Source organism: Artemia sp. Qi Xiang Cuo, chromosome 11 (assembly GCF_049724085.1).
Source record: "Artemia sp. Qi Xiang Cuo chromosome 11, ASM4972408v1, whole genome shotgun sequence".
In the NCBI taxonomy this organism is placed as follows: domain Eukaryota; kingdom Metazoa; phylum Arthropoda; class Branchiopoda; order Anostraca; family Artemiidae; genus Artemia; species Artemia sp. Qi Xiang Cuo.
In genome coordinates, this window is record NC_142804.1 from 18,453,936 (window position 1) to 18,478,709 (window position 24,774).

At 34.9% G+C, this 24,774-nt stretch overlaps 1 protein-coding gene across 1 annotated transcript; it reads right to left on the minus strand.

Moving 5' to 3' along the window:
- Window positions 1-6,209: 6,209 nt before the first annotated feature.
- Window positions 6,210-17,900, minus strand: LOC148946722 (nitric oxide synthase 1-like). The gene is made up of 4 exons (XM_089096406.1): window positions 17,860-17,900; window positions 14,507-14,609; window positions 13,590-13,787; window positions 6,210-6,305 (listed from the first exon to the last, which is right to left on the minus strand). The coding sequence occupies exons 1-4, from the start codon at window positions 17,898-17,900 to the stop codon at window positions 6,210-6,212; spliced, it is 438 nt and encodes a 145-aa protein (XP_088952532.1).
- Between the last annotated feature and the right edge of the window lie 6,874 nt (window positions 17,901-24,774).

Consider the following 24,774-nt stretch of genomic DNA (forward strand, 5'->3'; position numbering starts at 1 on the left):
CAATTTTGAAAACAATAAACACATCAAAAGAATTGGCTTTTAGTGCTGATTCCAGATATATAAAATTCACTAAGTTTATCGTACCTATCAAAAGCTAAGAGCCTCAGGAATTATATGTGGTTTTCGAGAAAGGGGGGGCGGCACCCCCCAAAATTAAATGAATTAAAATTAAAAAAATACCATCATATTTGTAATATCAGAAAAACCAATCTATCTTCTATTAAACCGAGTTTTTTTTTTGTTTTTTTTTTTTTTTGCCAGGGTGATTTTTATTGTACTAATGGTCCTATAATTTCGGGTGAAGAGTCTGTCATGCTTTTTAAGTGACCAAAAGATTTAAGGGCAACTCTTCTCCCCCCCCTCCAACACCCGTTTTTTTCCAAAGTCAACCGCTCTAAAATTTAAGATGGCTGTTTTGATCAGCATAATTGAAAGGTCAAATGTCTATGCCTCTGAGGAGAAAAGACTCCCACAGCCCCTAGGGAAAGGGCTCTAAGATATAAGGTTTTCCTATTGTTTACATGCAGTGTTTGTTATTGGGAAGTAAACGGACATTTTTCAGGACGAGGGAATTTCATGTGGGGGGGGGGGTCCACGGGAAAAATTTACACGGGGGAATTTGCTCGAATTCCTACAAGAAATCCTACACGAAAGAACTTTCTAAGGAGTAATTTTCGTTAGGGGGGATTTTTGATGGAGGGAAGATGTAGAGATTGCGTAATATTTGAAATATAATCAAAAACGAAACACACAAACAATCAACGGAAATACACAAAATACACAATCAACGGAAGTCCAGCTACAGCTTTTAAAGAAATTAAAGGAAATGTCAATGGAGCTTAAAAAACTGGATCCCCTGTGCGAAAAGGTAGAAAGACTATCTATGGAATTTTTTTCTATTTCGGAATCTTTAAATAAGAAAATTTATGAAGTGGAAAAAAGATCAGAAAATACAGAGGCGAAAGTTCGTGTGCTTAAAATGGAAATTTCAAAGAATAAAAAGATAATGGATAGAACCGAGGCGAATCAAAAAAGGTGTAATGTGATACTCTACAATTTTAGACCCAAAGATAAGGGGTTCTAGTCTAGAAGAGGACATTCTTAGAAGCTCAAATGAAATATTAAGAGGTGCCAGGTTTATGCAGACAGATATTAAAGATGTTTTTCGTTTACCTTCAAACCAGAAAGTCCAACCAGTCGTACTTAAATTAGCGTCTATGGAATTAAAAAAAATCCATTTTTACTTCGGCTGCACTTTTCAAAAGGTTTCATTTGTCAGTAGCCATGGGCGCCCATAAGCTGAATTCCAGGGAGGGGGGCAAACTTCGTCTAATTGCTACTTTTAATGCTATTTAATAGAAATCTCAGAACAAAAATATAAAAATAAGGCAGCATCATTCAGCCAGGGGGGGGCAAGAGCCCCCCTGCCCCCCCATATGGGCGCCCATGTCAGTAGCCCCAGATTATACTTCTTCAGATTTATTGGCACGCAGTAAGTTGATACCAATTCTGGAAGCCGCGCGTACGGAAGGCCATTTACGTCCAAAGCTGAGGGATGTGAGACTTTTCGTGGGGGATAAGATTTTTGCATACGATAGTGAATTGGGTAAAGTAAAAGAAAATTATCGAGAACAACGAAAGATTATAGCAGTAGAGGAAATAAGAACCCATGATCATAAGAGTTCCGACTTAAATCGTAATATGCGCACGGGTAATGATGTGATGGACAATGCCAGTTCACTAAGTAACGAAGGATCAAAATCAGTCACACTAGGGATAGCGAATGAAGTTCAACAAGGAAAACGTATGAGTGATGAGGTGACTAGCCCCAATGTTGATTTTAAAGAACCTGGTACATCTTACGCTCGTTCAAACCAGATTAATGAGATTATTTCGTGTGAGAGAAGCGGATCGGTAAATTCGGCTGTTAGTTGCCAGAGTTTTGGAAGCGCTGCTTCTATATTTAGTATAGAAGATTGGGACCCGGCTGCTTTTATTTGTGGGCAGTATCATACCCCTGTTAACCAAGAACCTGCGGTGGATTTAGCTCAGCAGAGTGTGATACAGGGCAAAAGAAATAATAAGAACATTAGCCCTTTGGAGCAGGATAAAGGCGCAAAAAAAGCTCGAGAAAGAGAGACGATTCAGGATTACGAATCCTTTGGGCCTCGCCAGATAGTGAAAGCTCCGGTTTTTTATCAGGAGCATCCTAGTTGGGAGGACTTAGTAGTGCCTCGGAACCAGTCAAAATTGCCAAAATAGGGAATACAGGGCCATAGTGAATCGTGCTTAAGTTTTTTAGGTTGGAATTTACAAGGTTATAGTAGGGGAAACTTAGAAAATCTATTAGAGTTAAGTACATCAGCCGGTTATGAAAGTTTGGATGTTGTTTGCCTTGTTGAGACGTGGAATTCTCTAGATGAATTTTCGTTGCATGAAGACTTTGATGTTTTTGAGTGTCAGAGAAAAATTTCGGCAAATGGTAGATACTATGGAGGAGTTTCAGTGCTTCTGAGGAAGGGTGGATTTAATTTATTTCGTAGGCTAGAAATTGAGTCTGAAAATTTATAATGGTTATTATTATTAGTTAAAAATATTCACCTTGTTGTGTGTGTTGTTTATTTGCCTCCGAATAACAGTTCTTACAGCCGTGAAGATACAAGGGAATTGGCTGAAATTGAAACACAGTTGTATAAAAGAATGTACCCTTGGCGTAATTTTATTTTTCTAGGGGACTTCAATGCATATACTAGTGAAGAGAACGAGTTGCAAGCTGGTGAACCCCTTGTAAATGAACCAGGTCAGAATGTTTGTTTGGAGAATGAATGTGAGTATGTTTTCCCTAGTAGGAAAAGTAGGGATAGGTCTCGGAAATTAAATAGATGGGGAAGGAATTTAATAAATTTTTGTAAAAAGGAAGGGTTAATAATTATGAACGGTAGATTGGGGGGAGATATTTGTGTGGGTAATTTTACGTGTTATAGTGGGTTTAGCCAAAATTTAATTGATTATAGTTTATGTAGTTTTCCTCTTTGGCCCCGGGCGGTCGACTTCAGGTTCCTAGAGTTGGTGGTTGGATCTGATCATCTGCCAGTGAGTATTATGCTGAGAGCGTGTATTCGACAGTCCGAAAGGGGAAAGGAAAGGTCTACAGGCAAGGAAAGGATCCGGAAACCAGTTTGGATAGCCAAGGAGAAAGAAGAATTGGTTAAAATGGAACTAGAAAGTGAGGAATTCAGAATGATTGCCATTTGATTTTGAATTTTTCAGAACGAGCTGAATTGCACCAAATTGTCCGGTAATTACAGATATAATCTATGAGAGAATCCAGCCTTTATCTCAGGATAAAAACATCCGGCCAGAAAAGATGAGGGTTTTTCGATGAGGAATGTAGGCAGAAAAGGGAAGAGGTAATTAGGGTTTTCAGGCTACTTAAAGCAACAGACCCATTGGATCAGGAAACGAAGTTCCGCAGGTTAGCTGAATATAGGAAACTAAGGCAAGATTATAATAGGGTTAAAATACTTAAAAAGAGAGAGGCAGATGAAAATTAATGAGGAAATTAAGAGAGCCTATAGTGTGAATAACTCAAGAGGGTTTTGGTCGGTTGTTAAATGTTCAATCCAGGGCCCGGGAATAAGAGGAGACGTCCCAGCAGTTGAGACGAGGCCAGATTATTTTGAGAATAGAGAGTCAGAAAATGTTAGGGCGCATGAGTCGAATGGTTCAGAGGATAGAGAGTCAGGTCTATAGACGACAACATATCCTTTAAGGCAGAATGATTATGATTTAATTAGACCTGTATCTCAACAAGAAATTTGAGATCAGTTGAAAAAGATAAATGGAAATTCGTGTCCAGGAACAGATGATATATCTACAAAGGTTCTGAAGTTAGGAAGGACAACTTTGGCTGCTGTTTTCTCGTTTGTAGTAGAGAAAGCTTGTTGGCCTCGCTCATAGGACATTTCTGTAACAGCGCCTCTTTTTAAGAAAGGTAATAGGAAGTTACATGAAAACTTTAGGTCTATCTTTATGGGGAATGTGGTAAGTAAATTGTTTTGTAAGGTTCTCGAATTTAGGCTAAGAGATTGGTTAGATAAGGAGGAGATACTTAGCCCGATACAAGCGGTATTCAGATCGACATTTAGCACTATTGACCATATTTTTACTTTGGATGCATTGAGAATGAAATATGCTAGAGGAAAAAATGGTCGGCTATTCGTAGCCTTTTTAGACCTGAAAAGTGCTTTTGGTTCGGTAAATAGGAGGTTATTAATTGAAAGCCTGTTAGAAATAGGCTTGCCGTCTTGCTTTGTAGCAACAATAGCAGATATGTATCGGAGAGTGAAATTTTTTTTGAAGGCTATGGGAAATTTTTCTAGGCTGGTAACGTCTCATATGGGTGTGAAACAAGGATGTACATTATCTCGTAAGCTCTTCTTCTTGTTTGTTAATGGTTTAGTTAGGTTTATGAAAAATAATACAGCCCCTTGTGTATCTTTGGATTGGTTTAGGCTATCATTCATGTTATTCGCGGATGACATAGCTCTAGTGGCGGATAGCAGAGGTAATCTTCAGAAGCAATTAGATATAATAAAAATTATTTAGAAAAGAAGGATTTAGATTTGAACGCTAAGAAATCATTAGTATTCGTATTTAGGAGTAAAGGAGATGTTGATTCAGAGGTTCATTTTAATTTTGGAGGAAAGATCTTAGAGGTTAAAGTAGAATTTGTTTATTTGGGTGTTAAGTTTAGTGCATTAAGGGGGATGTCTATGCATGTAGGAGATTGTAATTTGAGGGGTAATAGGCTAATATTTGAGAAATAATTTAAACCAGCTAGCTGACATGAGGATCCAGAAACAAGTTTTCCAGACAAAGGTAGCTTCTAGTCTACATTGGGGCTCTGAAGTTTGGGGTTTTGCTAAAGCAGCTAAGGTAGAAGTATTTCAGCTAAGATATTTTAAGAGAATTTTAGGCTTGAAGGATTCATTTAGTTCAGTGGTACTGAAAGGAGATTTAGAGCTTTCTCTTTAAGGAGTGTTAAGACTGGTTAGAATGGTAAAATTCTGGGAGAAGATAATTAGACTACCTAGAGTTCGGCTTCTTAAGGCAGCTTATTTGGAGAGCTTGAAGGACAGTAGACGTGATTCAGTTTCAAATCTGGTCAAGAAAATACTAGACCTTTGTGGACTTCCGGAAATGTGGAATGAAGGATAAAGCCCTAAGGATGAAACCGTGTCAGTATGGAAGGAAGTCCAGCGAACCCTAAATGACCAAGAAATCCAAGAGTGGCAAGCTCATTTAGCAAAAATCTATGTCTTTTAAGTTTTACTCCCAAGCTAAATACTCTTGGGGGAGGAGGTTTATTTTAGTTTGGGTTGAATAGAGAGAATTTGAAGAATTTCTTGTTGGTAAGAGGGTATAGTTTGGATTTAGGTGAGTGAAGGAAATTTTTGGGAAAGTTTAGGCTGGCGGTTGGCCCTTATTTCTGCCCAATTTGTGGATTGGTGAATGAGAACTTATTTTATTTTGTATTCGAGTGTGAAGAGCTGTCTGAGTTGCGGAATGAATGTTTTGGATGAGTGTTTGGGAGCAAATGCTGGTTAATAGAGCGGATGGGCGAGAGGAACGCATGTGCTATTAAATAGTTGTGTAAGTTTCTTCGTTTAGGGATTAAATATAGGGAATACTGTTTGAAGGGATAGCCTGTTGCATGATTTGAATCTTATTATATGGTGTTTGTTGGTTAAAAGTTGGTTTTGCTGCGTTTCTTTTTCTGTCATTTTGTTGTTCTTTTTTTTTCTTTGTTGATTTTTACTATCTAAAGTTGTATTTTGTTCTTGAGTTTTGGTTTGTAGATTGTATTATGTGTTGCTATGGCCCACAGGCCTTTTGCAGTAAATCTTACAAAGATACACCAAAAGATAGTTAAAACAGGTTATGACCAATCAATAATTGTCCCTAAATAATGAAAGGCAATCAAAATACAATCAAACTCCCATCTGGTAATTATAACATTTTTGGCAAAAAGAAATCAGATTAATTCTATTAAATCAGCCACTCACGGAAAAATATTAAAAAAAGAGACATTATTTTAGGTTTTCAATGTTTATGAAGATGACAAGTTTACAAAGCAATTAAAACCAATAAATTTTGATAATGTACTTGGAAATTAGCACGTTTACAACAATTCAATTAAGACTGTACTATTCTTCATTACGTGCTTCTCTGTTACATTCCAGGTGAGATTTTCTTGCACCAACAGCAGAACCAAGGATGTCCTCATGGTAACGGCCGTTATCCTAAAACAATACAAAATAAATCCGAAAGACAGCAACTCTTTACCCAAACATAAAAAAGTAAAGCTTTCCTTAATTTCCTTCCTTTTCCCCTGGCAACATATTTATCGCACCTACCGACCCATTGGCTACCCCACTTACTGGCTTTAAGACCTATCGACTGATTTTAAAATATGACTATCCCTAAGTTTTTAACAAGAGTTTGTACCTCCTCTGCTTATTTTTGGATTTCATTGAGGAATTGAGGAACAAGTAACTTTATATGACTCTAGATCCATAAATACATATACACAAAAAAGTGTTCTTGACTTGCTTTTGACTTGAATGGTTTCACTTCCAAACAAAAAAGGAAACAAAGAGAATTACGAATTTAAAAAGTGTCAAATATAGTCTGAACATTAAATAAAAGCCTTTTATCTTAAAAATTCTTTATTCAATATTGAAAAGCAACATAATAATGCAGATAACATAAGGAAGAGGTAAAAAGGCAAGTATAACTAAAAAAACGAAAAAACTAAAAGTCGCTGTTTTGATATCGGATGGTTCAAAATACTGCATATACAAAAACAACACAAAAAGAGAAATTTGTGTCGAATTAATACATACTCGCGTACCTAAATTGCTAACCCAGTGTTTTATTTTTAAACTGAAGATAAAACTTACACTTGAAACAACAACCTTGACAAAAAGACTATTTTTTGCAAAGATTATCTGAGTGAATTTTATTGTAGTTCTTACCTCGTTATGCTAGAGAGGGATTTAATTGCACTGATATTTGGATATTTCAAAAAATATTGTCCCAAATAACATAACTAAATAAGATAAAAAAAAACTGTGTAAACGTAAAGATTATAGAATTCATAATCTTACTACAGCTTATGCTGTAGATTCATTATATTTTTCTTAGATTTATTATAAATCCAAGATACAGTATTTTTATACTAAAATAGCCCAAATACGTTTATGCTAGATTAGTTCCAGTAGGATAGTAGAGTGATAGTCTTTGATACTCTTAGAGTCAGTACTCATTCAGTCTCTGACCAGTTCACATCTTAAAATAAAAAGTACATTTCATGGATTAATTTTTTACTTGTGGATAAACCTAGGCACGGAGCCAATTGATTTTGCGTAAGAAATTATTAAGCTAAAATCTGATTACACAAGTGACTTTCATGTGATTACGGCTTAAGGATTATTTATGGATTGTGGCTTTGGATTAGTATTCAGCACTATTATCATCTGAATCGTGCATTGAAATACTTGGACTACTTGCAATTACTTGAAATTATTTGCAAATTACTGGATTAATTGGCCCACTCAAAGATAAGTAATTATTTATTTTCAGTGCTACGCTCATGTCGAAATTCAAGCCTTTTGACGTTGTTCTCGCTAGTTTCAAAAGTTACCCCCCTTGGCAAGTAATTGTTTTGCAGTCAAAAAGTGGTGCTGAAGGATTATGGAGATATACAGTTTTTTGCTACGGCGATCATTCTGAGCACCAAGTTTCAGAGTCTAATTTGAAATTACTTTCGGATAACCCTAGTGCTCGCAAAAGAACGGAAAAATATGATGGTAAAGCATTTACAGAATTAGATTCGTTTCCAGACATTTATAAATCGGCATCACCTACTTATCTAACATGAAACCCAGCGAGCGTTATTGCAGAATACTCGCTGGCACCTAGCCTAATCCTGCAAAAAATAACTTTTACCCTGGATGAATTAAATCGGACGCAAATGAATCTTACGGCCGAGATTTCCCGTCAAGCTAAGGCTAAACTATCAGACCCTGATACAACGAATCAAGCAATTGATATTATAGTAAAAAAAATTCATGATGCTATTTCCATTGATTATAACCCAAAATTCCAAGAAATAGAAAAATCACTCAAAGGACTATTTGCAGTGGCTAAAAGCTTAGAAAGTAGGATTTTGTCATTGGAATCGAAATTTGATGATTTTGAACAAGAAAAGATGTTGGACTGCTTAGTGATGAATGGAGTAAGGCAGAGGCCTGGAAATGGTCTTAAGAAAGAAGTATCGGTTATCATTAAAGACAAGATGCTGATCACTGGTTTTGAAGTTAATAATATTGTAAATGTTTATCGATTTAGTTTGAATGACTCTAATGATCAATATAAAGTGTCTCCAGTGCTAATACGCTTCAAAAATGTGGAATTAGCTCGAGTTGTTTTCAAAGAAAAGACTAAACTAGCAAAGAGTGGAATATTTTATCAGAATCACTAACAAAAAAGCGTCGTGAAATTTTAAATACGGCAAGAGATTGCTTCGGTAAATTTAATTTATGGACTGACCAGGGGAAAATTTGGACCAACCCCCCTGTTCAATAAATGATACTAAATATTCGATAATTCGGGGTTTGTGCTTTGATATTTTTTTTTTTTTTTTTCTTTTTTGATTTTTTTTTTTTTGCATGTATATTTTATTATTTAATGCCATATATAAAATCGATTGTCTTTTTTTTACTGGCAAATTAGAAACGCCCCCAGTTGTAGGACGACTTTCTGAGCTTGAAAATAACCCGTTAGATATTTTAAGCATTATCAATAATTCTATCGGACATGTCAACAGTGATTTGATCACAGTGAACCACACAGTACTAATTAAATATGTTTCTAGTCTGAGGGAGGCTGTCAAGCGGTATGGATATTTTTCAGGGCTCCAGTTGAATATCCAGGGTCTTTGTTCTTCAATTGACCATCTAAAACAGATTGTTTCTGATGGGCTACCTGACGTTGTTGGTTTATGCGAGACTTTTTTAGATTCTAAAAATGATATGCTTTTGGATTTGCAAGGTTATAAAATGGAACGTCTGAATCGACAAAAGATGGCCAAGGGTTGTCTTGCTTTGTATATTTCTAATAATCTCCCATATTCTCTTAGAATGGATTTATCCAGAAATATCGAAGGTGTCTTTGAGTCACTTTTCATAGATATTAAATGTGCAGGTAAGGATTTAGTTGTTGGTATTATTTATCAATCTCCTAGTGGCTCTATTCGACTGTTTCTACACACCCTTAATGATCTACTGGATACCATCCTAAAACAGTCGACTGAATTAATTATTATGGGAGATTTTAATATAAACTTGATGGATATAAAGTCTTCTGTATATTTGGATTTTCTATCGTCCATGCTTGCCGCAGGCACTTCACCTTCTGTATGTATCTCATCTCGCATAATAGAGAGTACGTCATCTCTGATCGACAATATTTCCTGTATGGCCACCTTGATCCAAAATTATGTTTTAGTGAGCAACATTTCCGATCATTTCCCTGTTTATTCTAGATACTATTTTGATAAAGTGACTATTGAGAGGACTTGTGAGTCTGGCAAGAGGCCTTTTAGGTTTGGTGAAGTGGAATTGATGCTTCTTAGGTCAAGATTGGCAGAAATTTCTTGGGGTGGTTTTGAGAATGATTCTGATTTTTGTAATTTATTTGATACTTTTTATGAGTCTATTAAAGACGCTGTTCTTGATATTTGTTCTGTTTCACCTTCTAATCTTAAGTCTAAGAATGCTTTTCCTCTAAATCCTTGGATGACCCCTGGTCTCCTTAGGAGTTGTAGGAGAAAAATAATCTCTGGAGGGCCTTTAAGTCTGCTAGCCCCTCAATGAAAGCTATTTGCTTTCAACGATTTAAAATGTTTAGGAATGTTTATAATTCTGCGTGTCGAAAGGCCAATTCCCAGTATTATTTTAATTGTTTTACAGATTGTGGTAAAGATATAAGAAAAACATGGCAGGTTCTAAATTCTGTAATTAGGCCCTTTTTTCAGTCTCCATCAACCCCTTCTTTTTCGGATCTCGATGGCAAAATCATCGAAGGTGAACTGAATGTTCAAGATGCATTTACTTCATATTTTGCGAATATTGGTAAAAGGACCGCTTCGGCTGTTGGTTCTTCTCCTTCAGGATCCAACTTCAGGTCATATCTTGGGCCACCTTGTATGAAGTCAATGTTTTTGGAACCAGCGACGGAGAAAGAAATAGCTAAAATTGTTATGGGATTGAAAAATTGTTCGTCGTCTGGCCCTGATAATATTCCTACTAAAGTAATTAAGTTCATACTTCCTTCCATTATTTATCCCTTAACAAAACTTATTAACCTCTCCTTTCAGCATGGTATTTTCCCGAGTAGTCTCAAGCGTGCTCGAGTCATCATATTATATAAGGGGGGGACACGAAATGATCCAGCCAACTATCGGCCAATTTCTTTGTTGTCTGTGTTTAGCAAAATATTTGAGAAGGCGATGCTTTCTCGTCTTAATAATTTTCTTACTTCTCAAGATTTTTTTCACAATTTTCAATTTGGTTTTCGAGCAAATCATTCGACTGAGCATGCTTGTGCAGTTTTTCTGAATTATCTTCACTCTGCCATAGATTCCCTTTTGATTCCTGCTGCTTTGTATCTGGATGTTCGTAAAGCCTTTGATTCTTTAACCCACAGTGTTCTTCTATTTAAACTTTCTCATTTTGGAGTAAGATGTAGTGTGTTTGATTGGTTCAAGTCTTTCTTGTCTGGTAGAATAATTTCTGTTGATTCACTTTTTCGCTCACCAGCAAGTGTTGACCAGGGGGTCCCTCAAGGGTCAGTTTTAGGGCCGGCACTGTTTTCAATTTATATAAATGACCTAATTTTTGCAGTTAGAAATAAAAATCCTCTTTATTGCTGTCGTCTGTCATCCAACAGTCTCCCTTACCCACAACTATAGTTTGCATACCTCGGATTCTCTTGTTACTTTTGCCAATGATACCACCCTTATTACTTCTGGGAGAACAGAGGATGAGGTTCGTACAAAGTTAGTGGACCTCTTCGAGAGAGTTTCAATTTGGTTTGATGCTAACTCTCTTGCCTTAAATGTTTCTAAAACTAGTTTTTAAGTTTTTTCTCGTATATCCCAGGCTTGTCCTCAATTATCTGAAATTCATATATCCAAAGGCTTTATTAGTAGACCAAAGGATGGCCATGTCCGTTTCCTAGGTGTCCTCCTAGATGAAAATTTATCTTTTAAACACCATATTGATTTGATTAAAATGAAGGTATGCAGAAACCTCGGTATTCTAAGAAAACTAAAACATATCTTTCCAGGGCCAATTCTAAGAATCCTATTTCATAGCTTAATTCATGCTTATGTTTCCTATTGTTCAGTCATATGGATGTCTACTTTCCGTTCTTTTCTCAAACCACTTTCGAATACTTATGATAAAGCTATAAATCTTATCCAGGATGTAAATCGTTTGGCAACTAAACCGTTACTTGATATTAAAAATCTTTATATTCTTTCCTGTGCGTCTTTTGCTTTTCTTCAGCTCCATGGTGATATTCCTAGGTCCCTTAGGTTTACATCTTCCTTTGTATCTGATCAGTTAAAATATCAACTTCGTAGTTCTCTAAATATCCAAATTCCCCATACACCAACAATAACATCCGATTTTAATCCTTTTGTTGCTTGTCATTTGACATGGAACACCCTTCCCGATTCGGCTCGAGAATGCCACTCGTTTGGCACCTTCAAAAGACTAGTAAAAAATATTTGTTTTCATGTGATTAATTTTCTTTACTTTTGCCTGCTGCCAATAGTTTTTTTCATTTAATTCTTTTTTTTTTTTTTTATATATATATAGATGTTGTGATTCACTGTAGTTTGATAAAGCTCATTTAGTGAACTCTCCTTTTTTTTTATAGATGTTGTGATTCACTGTAGTTTGATAAAGATTAGTTAGTGAACTCTCCTTTTTTTTTTTTTTTTTTTTTTTTTTTTTTTTTTTTTATTAAGCAAATGCTTTACATGTTAAAAGTTAAAATGCTTATGTTTATACGTTTAAATATTATTGTTATGTTTATATTGTTTAAATCTTAAGTGTTTAAATGTTTAATGTTTATTTGATCTTTTCATAATCCCCCTCCTACAGGCCATGGAGCCTTTGTGGGGATTTGTAGATTGTTATGTAATTATTTTACTGGTATATGGAAAATAAAATAATCTATCTAAATCTAATCTAATAATCTAATCTAATGCATTTTATTTTAAATTCGTTTAGAAATATCTCTTTTTTCAAGCCAACAAATTTAACACAACAAGAAAAACAAGCCTAAATAAAGCTCGTAAAATAGCTAGGAAGAGGTTATTCAGCCCATTAAAACAAAAGCAACTAACATGAACTAGGTATTAATCATATCCAATGAATTGCATTGTCGTAAACAAGGCTATTATTTTCACGAGGAATGCAACTCCTCTAGTTTATCTTGAAGCTATGTTTATATTCCCTATTCTAATTAAGCAAGCTCGGTCAGCACGAACATGAGGCTAGGCAGGCAGGGTTTCCCTTTCAGGGATGGAGGTAGGGAATTATAATTCTATACCATCTCACAACACAAGAAGAGCTCCAACTTTACATACCCAGCCTATCCTCACAATAAATTAAGCTTAAAGATATGATTTTTAACAAATATGATTTTAATTACTGAGCAGTACTAAGCTAAAAGGTCCGAAATCCATTTTTATAAATATTAAAATTTTATGTTTCTATCAAGATACAAATAAGTTTATACAGTTAAAATTACTACCCCTAGTACTATCACGTCTCACCACTCACGATATAGGAAAAGTAGGACCATGGTATCAACTCAATTGAATGTAAGGCAATATTTCATCGAGACTGGAATTTTGGACAAACAGGGGAACCATCATATCCCGTGCAATGCTGTGTTGTTTACTAGGCTAAAACAACACAGCATTTTCTCCAGGGGTATTGCTTCTCAAGCTTACCCTGAAGCTATGTTTATATTCCCCATTTTAATTAAGCAAGCTCGTGAAAGGTCCAACTCAGGACCAATATGAGGCCGGGCAGGCAGGTTTTCCCTTTCAGGAATAAACATAGGAGGTTATGACAGAGTGGAGACCCAATACCATCTTACAATACTAGAAGAGCTCTGGCCTTTCATACCCAGCCTATTCTCACGCAAAATTAATCTTAAAAATACGATTTTCAAGAAAACTGACGTCATAGGAGTAATTTAATACTACTTTTAGCAAGTACATGCAGGAGTATGTAAAAAACAATAACAATCCCTAAACAGCTTTCGATTGCAAGCTTGCATTACTGATGCCCAGAGATCGACAATAAGATGGCATTAAAAAGCCAAAGTTATTCTAATGCTTACTCATGCACAAAAGGTGCTATGAACCATGATTTGATGCTTTATCAAAAAGCTTAGTTAAATTTTAATTCAATTAATTTAATCTGATATTGAAAACTTACAAAGAGGTTGTCTACAACCAATGCAGCTTCATCCGGATTCATATTTCCATGGTCTTCAAATATTTGAAGCATAGCCCATTTGACACCATTGGCCATGTTAACATCCCCGCATACATAAATATGACCGCCGTGCCCATGCTGTATTTCATATATACGGCGGGCGTTGGCATAAATCATCATATTGTGTAGTACCGATTCCTAGAAAAAATTGAAAAAAATTCAAACCTAGAAAAAAATGAAAAAAATTCAAACAGAGGCATTTACATCCAATGTGACTTTAAGTTAAAAACAGAACATAAACGAAAGAACAGAAAAAACTAGCGACGATATCTTCTTTTTATCAGACATACATGTGCTTTTAGAAGCAACATTCAAACTGAATATTCTTTCTTTTTCAAAGGTCTGACTGCATCAAAACAACTATTATTATTTCGCTTTTTCCCTAGCTGATTCTTAGTTGTTTTTTTTTAGATTGCATTTTTTTCAATGTCCGAAAACGAAATTTATTTCACATACTTTAGGCAAAAAAAAACCTTATTTTTTATTATTTCTACTCAATCAATTGGATTTGGCTCTCTGCATCATGATGCATGTTTGTAGGGTAAAATAATATGCTCGAAAGTTACGCATTCACATTTTGGCAAACAATCAAACCTAATCACATTATTTGATATACTTGGCGCCTCATAAAAATGAATGTTTACTCTCGACTCTGTAATCCAAGGCTTTCCATTAGATTCCTTTGTTTTTTATTTTAAATATCTTCAAGTGAAAATGTGCCAAGGTCAAACTAAGACTAAGTCCCGACATAGAGAATCGAATGCCAGTTCATCCTCACTGGAAAGCTTAGTTTCTAGATAGGTTAATATTCTTAAGCATAAAAAGAAAAAGGTAAAAATTATGAAGACTACACTTACTCTCTCAATTGCAGCTTCTCGGGAGTATGCAGTTGGAGCAAGCTCAATCACACAAATAGTATGATATTTACACGTCTCCTCTCGGGAAAGATTCATTTCTTGTGTTCAAGACCCTCCAGTTAAAATAGCCGTGCCCAGTTGTTTTTGAACTAAAATAACATTTAAATTTGTCATTTATGATGTATTAAGCCTTAGTATAAAATGAGTGTGAATCATTACATTAACATTTCAAAGTGTGAATTTTAGACCACTTATTTTTTTTCTGAAGAGATAGAAAAAAATATATCGTATGAAAGGATAATTTGAAGAATCGATAAAAACCTCGGACAGTACCTAATTTTACTCACCAAAGATTGCAACAAAATAAGAATATGAAAAAAAAAAACAAGATTTGCTAATAGTACAGTTAAAAATAAATTGCACCAACAACCAATGACCCAATATTTCGACTTCACAACCGAAAGGCTTTATCAACGAGGGGGGGGGAGGACTAAGTTCTAATCAACCTACAAAAAAGTGAAACAAATATGAAAAACAAAACAGATAAGAGACTCGACCTCGACCCATCAATTGGTGTCAATTCAAGAAAACTTAGGACAGAGGGCGGGGGAGGGGTAGTTTAAAATTCAACGTCGAGAGGGGGAGGGGGGGGGGCAAATAGATTATTTTTAATGTTTATATGAAAATACCAAGCCATTGTCATGAGCGGCCATTTTTCAAGTGTCCAAACGGGTATTAAAGCAATGACACCGCTTGCAATTTACATTTACTACCATGCTCATAGACTTAGCCTTGTGTTGGGTGATTTCTTTTTAAACCATTCCATAAAACCTTATATGCCTCCAGAGCATAACTTACAGACCTTGCTCTATGGGCCTGGGGATTGTGTCAATAATGGAGCCAATGTTATATGTTTTTCGGACTATTTTGAACAAAATACCTATCTTACAATTTCAGTCAGATACATTTAGTGAAAAGAGGGGTAGTTGGAGAAGGAGGAGGAGGGGGCTAGTTTCCCTCCATCACTTTTGACTCTTAAAAGAGAACTAGAACTTCCAATTTTCAAACAAATGAGTCACCTCTAAAGTCTATACAACCATCACTTCCATAAAAACCTTATATGCTCTCAGGGCAAAACTTGCAACCCTTGTCCCCAGGGCAAGGGTTGTTCTTTTGATGTTGCTAAGGAACTTTATTTTGATGTTGCTAAGGTCTAATCTAAAAACTTGGACGATAATATATTCAAAATAAGACTGTTATAAGCGATATCATTCATTCTGAACCTAGGGAATCAAAGCAACCTTTGTTGGCCCCTTTAAGTGACCGACTCACGGTTGTTTAAGAGTAATATTTCTTGACAGTGGTTAGCCCAGATCTCTCCAAAAACCGACTATTAATAGTAAGAGGCAATTAAAAATTTTGCGATGAATACAGAGAGAACTGAAGTTGGAAGGTAATTTACAGTTTTATTGCAACACTGGGAATCCAAGAGGCCTTATTTTTGCAAGAATGTCAACCACAGCATCGAAATCCAGTCACTGGTGTGGCTTTGCAAGCTGATCCCCCTGGAGTAGGGAAGCCATGGGATTTAGAGACCCGAGCTTTGATTCACAAACTATACGAAAGTTGATATTGAAGGGTTTCTAAACTTATTGATTACGAATCTAAGACAAATACTGCAGAAAAGAGGTCTAAAGTAAAAAAACACATTAAGTAAACATTTCCCAAACAACTTAACAATATTCACAAAGTTATATTAAACAAATATTCGAAAATTAAACAAAATTATTTTTTTTTATTAGCACACAATTTTTTGTGTTAATGATACTTAATGTGCTGTACTGACTGAATGTTGCCAGATTTGCTGTGGAAGCTTGCTGCTATATGTCCGGGAGTTGACATTGATATTTTATAGCCTATCAATGTTATCTCCCGAAACATAATTAAAGCAAGAAACGATAAAATAAATGAATCCCAGACATATTTAAAGTACACACAATAAAGTAAGAAACGATAAAACTTAATGCAGTTTAAAAAATGACAAGCAGTCCAGAACACAAACATAAGAAATATCAAGTTTCCCTCAATTATTATTTGAACCTTGTTCCTAACCAGCTACTGAACTCATTACCTACCTTAACGGCAGCAGTGTTATTCTTGTACATAGCACTAATCATTTTAATGTCTTTGTGGGGTATACCGTACAAAGATAAGACTATTGCTGAAGCTCTTGCACCAGCTGAATCGAACGCCTGCTCATAATCTGATGACTAAAGATGTTTGATGACTCAAGTAGGCTACGTCTCAGTTATTAACCTGGGAGTGAAAATTGGGTCGGGACATCCTCTACCCTTCATAAAACCGCACTGTTCTACATCCTTTTTTATATAGGATTTTTGGATATAGCAGAGGTTTAAATGCAGTGCATAACCATTTTACTGATTCTTTAACAAGCTACAATACATCTTAAGAGAATGGTTTGTTTATGTAATTTTTGGTGATCCATAAATTTGAGCAAAAATACTACGAGGAAAAAAATTATTGCAAAATTGCACAGTGATTTTGCAATTTTGTTTCAGAATGTTCAAACTTGCTCACAGCTTTTGAAACTTGTTCTTAAGGCTGTTATTGAATTATTGATTTTAATCAATAATTATAACTATCTCTGAAAAACTTAAAAATAAACTCATTATAGAAAAAAAGTATAGTGCTAACGCAGTAATGCTTATTTCAAATATTTATATCCAGATTTTTTTTTAATGCTACTTGATGTTGATATTTTCAAAACTACTTTTCATTAGTAAGAAAAGATCAAATTTGATGCATTTCGAAAGTGACAAGCAGTCTATAGGACAACAATAAGAAATATCAAGTCTTCTCCCATTTACTATTTGAAACATCAATTTTAAAGAAAAAGATTGAAAAAATAAAGGGTAAATGGAGGACCAGGACACTACCACGAAAACCTTCATATATTTCTATTATATGAATAGAAATTTGAAAAAAATAGGATATCAAGATATTCAACTCAAAATATAACAGGAGCAAATTCAAATAGCCTCATTTTTTGCCTCTATATGAACGAGTCTGTCACAAGTGCCTCATTTTGGACGCTGCTCTCTGATAAGAGATATTCCATTTTAAAGAGCCATAACTAGCTTTTACCCATAAATCATGTTTAAGGCTGATTTATTTTTTATTCAATCCATATTCGTGTGCTTATGTATTTTTTTTTAAATATGTCCCTTCCAAAAAAATGCATGCGTGCGTGCGGGTACAATATTCCTTGTCAAAACTTTCGAAAAATCTTAAATATTACGTGAAAGAGAGACAAATATTAGAAAAGGACTTACCCATCATCTCTTCTACCAGCAATTACTTCATTATACGACATCGTAAGAGGTATAACTTCCTTCCCAAAATATCCGGAAAAATCTAGAAAATTGCACAACTTTTAATACATACTCACAGAAGAAAATATCTGATTTTGTCTGAACTAGCTTGACCACAGTTGGGCATGCAGTATTTTCTGTCTTCTTTTTAAAATTGTTTGCCTTTGGTACTTAATCCTTAAAATTCTTATTAGAGATTCTAAACAAACAGTTCGTGGTAAGGAAATCATAGTAAAAAGTGACCCCTGACAGTAGCAATTAAAAACCTTAAAACAAAGGTTTTAATAACAAAATAAATATAAAAAATCTGATTATTATGGCAAATTTGAATACGTAAATTTTCAAGTTTGAAAGTGATTGACATAAACAGTAAATTTAAAAAAAAAGAGAGAAAAGGGCCCCAACCAAAAATGGTCCCATTTCCCAATCTTTTTGGTTGCAAGAAGGAGCCAACCAATAGAAATCATTGTGTCTGAGACAAATATCTCAGACACAACAATCTTTATCTCAGACCACGCAGAGTGAAAATAATTTTTTTTTCAAAAAGTGCCACAAAAAAACCTTTTGCCCCTTTGTGTAAAAAAAAAAATCGCCATACAGTTTGGCTGTGAATCAGGAGATAAACAAACACTGTTAAATTTTATTAAATTAAATATTACTGTCCAGATACACAAGTGTTGAAGTAAATACATATTGCTAAATGACATCACAAGGCTTTGTTACTGAAAGTTAGACGCAGGTGTGCAAAAAGTTCCAAAGCTGCCAATAGCAGTATTCCAAAAGCTGCCAATGCTTTAGCAGCAAAATTTGTATTTTGACAGCTTTGCTTCGAGCAAAAGTATTTTTATAAGTAAAATTTTCTAAAAAGTAATAAAAGTAACTTACTATAGCTTGCAGTTAGAAATATCAATAGTTCTTTGAATCACAATGTTAGCTAAATCAGTGGCAAGCCATATACTAAACATAAATATCATACTCCATAATTTTCTATGTACCGTTTTACCAAAAGTACTGTATCATATTTGCTCTAATACTGCTAGTGGAGTATAGTATTCTAAGTCTGAAGTATACTGTATATAGCTTACTGCTGTTACTTTATGGATGGAGTTGTTTACTCCAATGCTATTGGTATTATAAAAATAATGCATACCCAACTGCATGCTTGATACTCATTGATCACTATACTACAACTATAAAAAGAACCATTTGATTTTGTGGGAGAACAGTATTAATTGGCAGCCTGGCAGTTACATGCATTATGAAGCAGTCTTTAAGCAGTGCATTATGAAAAAAAGGTCTTGAGTGATATGTTTCTCTAATTTATAGCCTGATAATGAAAATATCTCCAAATTTATCACGAAATCCCCTCCACCTTCTAGGCATAGGTACCATGCTTTCACTATTTCATTTTAGAATAATTTTTCAATATAACTCCCTTATATTTTCAGAACTTTGAAAATTAAACAGAATAGCAAAAGAAAACAAAATTTAAACTCACGGTTCTAAAATAACTGTCTAAAATAACCCTTTTTGCATTGATGCTCAAGAATTACGTTGAACATACTCAGAATTACACTGAACGAGTCACAAGAGAATCTTTGAAGAAATAGCGTAATCTGATAAACATTATGTTTTTACTAGCATGGGAAGAAAGGTCATTAATGTCTGGTTTTTGATGTGTAGTAAATAATTGAGACAAAAACTTTGGAAAGTAGTAACAAAAATTATGTCAAGTTAAGTGAAAGTTACTGGGGGTGGATTATCACTAGAGGTGGCAACCCTGAAGAGGATTTTTGGGGAACCTGTTTTTTTTCAAGAAGATAGATATTTGGTGAGATCCCTAAACAATCGAGGATATTGTTAGCACTGATATTTCCAGACAAAATCGGCCAACAAATTTTAATAGCCCATGAAAACTGCCAAATAGCACTGCTAGTATTCTACCCTACTTTTTGCACAGCAGTGCACAACTTGTATTTTGACAGCTTTTCTTTGAGCAAATTTATTTGTATATGTAAAAATAGTATTTTCAGACAAAATTTGCCAACAAATTTGAAAACTGTCAAGTAGCATTGCTATTTTGCTACTCCATTTTTTTGCACAGTTGGTTAGGATCCGTTTTACGCTATTTGTAATTTATTAAAGCCTTTATTTAAATCAACCTTATTTAAAAATATGAAAAATATTTTTTTTTGAAACACGACCTTATTTAAAAATATGAAAAATATTTTTTTTTGAAACACGATTACCGTAAATTGGAACATCAAACACTTGTTATTGAATGACAGGAGCGGTTTTACGCTATTGGTAATTTAATGGAGCATTTATTTAAATTAGCGTTATTTTTAAATATGACAGATATTTTATTTGAAACAAGAATACCCTAAATTGGAATATCAAACATTAACTATATAAAATATATGTAATACATAAATGTATTTGCAGATATCATTTGTATCGATTTCTAGGTCGATTCTGGTATTAAGTGCAGTCTCGATTGGTGTAATACCTTGTCTCAATATATGTGTAAGGTGATTTACAAAACTGGTCCAAATTCCAAATCTGTTTGGTTACAAGATGGAGCCAACCAATAGAAACCGTTGTGTCTGAGACAAATATCTCAGGCATAACAATATCTCAGACCATGGAGAGTGAAAATAATTAATTTTCTCTAAATAGTGCCACACAAAAAGATTGTACCATAGTAAACATACAATTTCTGCCATTTCCTGCCATAAAACAACAATTCAGGGAAGAAAGTTGGGAACGCAGGAATATTAGTTAAAATACTTTGTTTAATAGAGAGGAGAAGGGGCCTGTACAAGAATTAAGTGAGTCAAAATCATATGATAAATGTAAAGAAAGTGGAGAAAGCATTAAAATATGAACTATGGAGGTGTGAATTGGAGACCATGGATAAAATTGTCCAAGATCTGGAAAATGGAGCTAGACGGCATAATAGTAAACTGTCGCACTGGCATGTTAGTAAATTAAGAGGGAGTATACAATCTGGACTTGTCCCAATTAAAGATAGGAATGGGGCCAGAATTAGTGAAAAAGGAAAGAGTTAAAGAGGAAAGGCCAGAACATTTTGAAAATGTGCTAAACCAGGTTAGTTACAGGAAAAGATATGGAGGAGAATCAAAAAGTTCGAGACACCTTGGATGTTAAGGAAGATCTATTTTGTGAGAAGGAATAAATGACAGTACTAAAAGGAAGTTAAAATTAATAAGGTCCCACGTGCTGATAGTGCAGTAAATGAGTTTCTTAAATATGGTGGCTATGAAGTTAGAAATAGGTAACTGAAGAATATGAATTTTGGAAAAGGGGAAGTAATAATTGAGAAGTGCCTGAGTCATCAAACACGTTTGATCCTCATTTTCAAGGATTATGAGCAAGCGTTCGATTCAGCTGATAGAAGAGCTTTCGCGATGATATTGCCCTTGTAGGGTATACCAGACACATACATTAAAGTGAAGACAAGTCAGTATAAACTGACTTGTTAAAAAAGAATAAATATCCTTGCAAAACCACCACAGAGCCATTTATGGTACACGAAAAAAAAAATTAAGGTTTGGTGTTTTTCAATAAATTGCTCTTATAGGAGAGGAATGCAAAAGCAACAACTACAGCTCAAGTTTTCAGAGTGGTCTTGATTTTCTGAAACTAATCAAGTCCTGCAGAAAGATTAAGGACCTGCCTGAAGCTGAACTTTTCTTCGGTCTTCTGGCTATTGGTTTATCCTATGTTGTAAAAGGCGAGACCAAAAAACTAACAAAAATTTTGTGCTGGGATTTCATGGCGGAATATTACATCAAAGAAAAAGAAAGATCCATGGACCCCAAAGATAATTCGAAGTAACTGCCTCTGAAAATCGTGTCATTATGTTTGAATGCCTCAGAAGTATTCAACAGACATATTGGCGAATCAGAAAGCGACAGTAGGAGTGCTAAAGACAAAAGAAATTAACTTCATAACGCAATGGTAAAAAATCTATGTATTGCCTCACAAATTTACACGAGGAAGCATACGAATTATCTACGACAAAGCATACGACATAAACGGCTGAAAATTGAAGAGGAGCAAGACGAAACAACCAGAGTTTTTTTAGAACCAGAAGACACAAGGTAGTTAAACCACCCCATGCTTACTTCTTTCCTTGCAAAATATGCACTGTCTGGTTGGTCAAAAGTGGAATCGAAAAAGGATAGAAAACATATAGTCATCCACTGATATTGAAACTGCTAGTCCAGTGGCTTATTAGAAAGTTGTTTTAAATCCACTTGATTATTATAGGAGCCAACATTTTCCATTCATAGCAAAAGTTGCGCAGAATATGTTTTCACTACCATTTTCAAGTCATTCTTCTGAATAATGTTTAGTTTGCTAAAAGAGGTCTAACTACAATCAGGCTGGCTTTTACGCTTCCACCAATGCTGGGAATGAAGAGAGCTAGTGTCACAGAAGAAAGTTTGACAACAGACCAGACTATGAGAAAGAGACCGAAGGAAGTTGTAGTGTATGCATCAGTAGCAGATTCACAAAAACGTCTGCTGCATCAACAATATATTAAGTGAAAGTTGTTTTTTTTCTTCATGTTCTGATGGTTCGGATTTTGAGTGAAAGTTCCCCCTTTTCATGTTCTGATATATTTTGGTTACTAAAATTTTTGAAAGAAGATTTCGAAATACTGATTATACGATCTTTTTATCTGTAATTTTTCAACTTCAGCAGGTTTATTTGGACGCTTAGCCCGCAGTTTTAACTGCCTTTTAAGGATCGGTTCAAAAATCGTACATGTTTGAGTTTGCCCTGTCTGCAAGTCAAGGATTTTTAAACTTGCAGATTCCGATGCATTTAAAACTTCTTTCTGATGACGTTCTTTAAACTAGTATTTAATAGCCATATCATAATGAAACCAGTCGAAGAATTTGCTTTTCATGACAATTTAAAATTCATAAGTTTAAAGGCAAAACAAAATTCATACGAGAGTAATGCAGCAAATTTAGAAATCGTGGAAAATAAAGAGGACTGTTTTTGTGAATCTGCTACTGATGCATACACTACAACTTCCTTCGGTCTCTTTCTCATAGTCTGGTCTGTTGTCAAACTTTCTTCTGTGACACTAGCTCTCTTCATTCCCAGCATTGGTGGAAGCGTAAAAGCCAGCCTGATTGTAGTTAGACCTCTTTTAGCAAACTAAACATTATTCAGAAGAATGATGGAGGGATTTTGAATTGAAAGTTAAGTATTTTTCAGTAAAAAAACACTTCCGAGGAATATGCCAATTGCCTTCATCGGAGGAGGGATTTTGAATTGAAAGTTAAGTATTTTCCAGTAGAAAAACACTTCCGAGGAATATGCCAATTGCCCTTTAGCCGCTTTAAAAACAATCAAGAAACGAAAAAAGGCTGATCACAAATACATAAATGGAGAAAATAAAACTACGAGATGTCACAGAGAATGGCTTAAAATTTTAAAATAAATAATTAAGGACGCGGCGCTAAATTACAGAATAATGAAGCGAATCAGGAGTCAAGATCTTGAAACAGTTCTATAATCATTGAAGAAGAAAAGTGCGCTGCTTGAATAAGAATTGAAAGGTCTTAAATCTATTAAATATCTAATAAATATTACACAGTATAATTTCAAGTTTTTTTTTTTAAACATTTTGTTTACCCCCCCTTTAGCGGGGGGGGGGGTTTCTCTCAGAGGAGGAGGGCGGTTGAATTGTCATTTAATTATTGTCAATGCGACAAAAACATAATAGAAATCTGCCAATTGACTTTAAAAACAATAAATACACTAAAGAAGTATTATACCAATTAAATAAAGGGATATAAGAAACATCATTTTGGACCCAATTATTTTCTTAAATTTTCCAAATAAATAAATCCGGACGCGGATCGAATTTAAATAATAACGACGTAACTCCGGAATCAAGATCTTGAAACAGAGGTAGAATTTTTGAAAAAGAAAATTGCGCTGCTGGAAGTCAAGATCTTGAAACAGTGGTAGAATTTTGAAAAGAAAATTGCGCTGCTGGAAGAAGAATTGAAATGTCTGAAATCTCGTAAATAGAGAAGAAAAAGTCAAAATTCTAATTTTCAAATTTATTTATTCCAAATTTATTTTAGACACAATTGATGGGGGAGGGGGGCGGCAGGATTTTTCCCCCCACGTTTAGTAAGAATTCTTACCCAAGAAAATCTAAATAAAGTTTAAGAATTCTTATTTTTCAGTGGAATTTCCATTTTACATTAACCTAGTAACAAAGATTTACTTTCCATTTCATATTAATCTAGTAACATCATTCCTCGTCACCTTCAGATTGCCATTAGAAACGACGAAGAACTGAAGAAGCTCCGGTCGGGGGTTACCATTGCCCAAAGAGGCATTTTGCCCAACATTCACGCAGTCCTTCTACCCAAGAAGACTGAAAAAGCGGCAAAGGCTTAAGTGAATATAACTTTGGCCCTACCCCAAATTAACCAACAGCCCTTTTAAGGGCTACAAATTAATTGAATGACACTATAGCATGTGACCACGAGGGAAGGACATAGTTCGTAAGTCTCCAAGGTAAATGCTCCCAAAGGAATCTGATCTCCAGATAGTCCGAGAAGAAGAGGCCAAGTTTTTTTATCCCTGCAAATACCAAAAGTTGTCATCACCAGAGCTTCGAAGAATGTTTCTAGCCCCTGCTAGCCTATAAGTATTCATATCTCTTAAATCAGGTCTAATTGTGCCATGAAAACATAACTTTGAGACGTCAAAACTTATAGTTCAATAATCCTTAATTACTATTAAAACATTACATAACCGTAATGACTTGGTGATAGGCGGCAGTATGTTTGTTTTTCGTTTCGTTGGATGTAA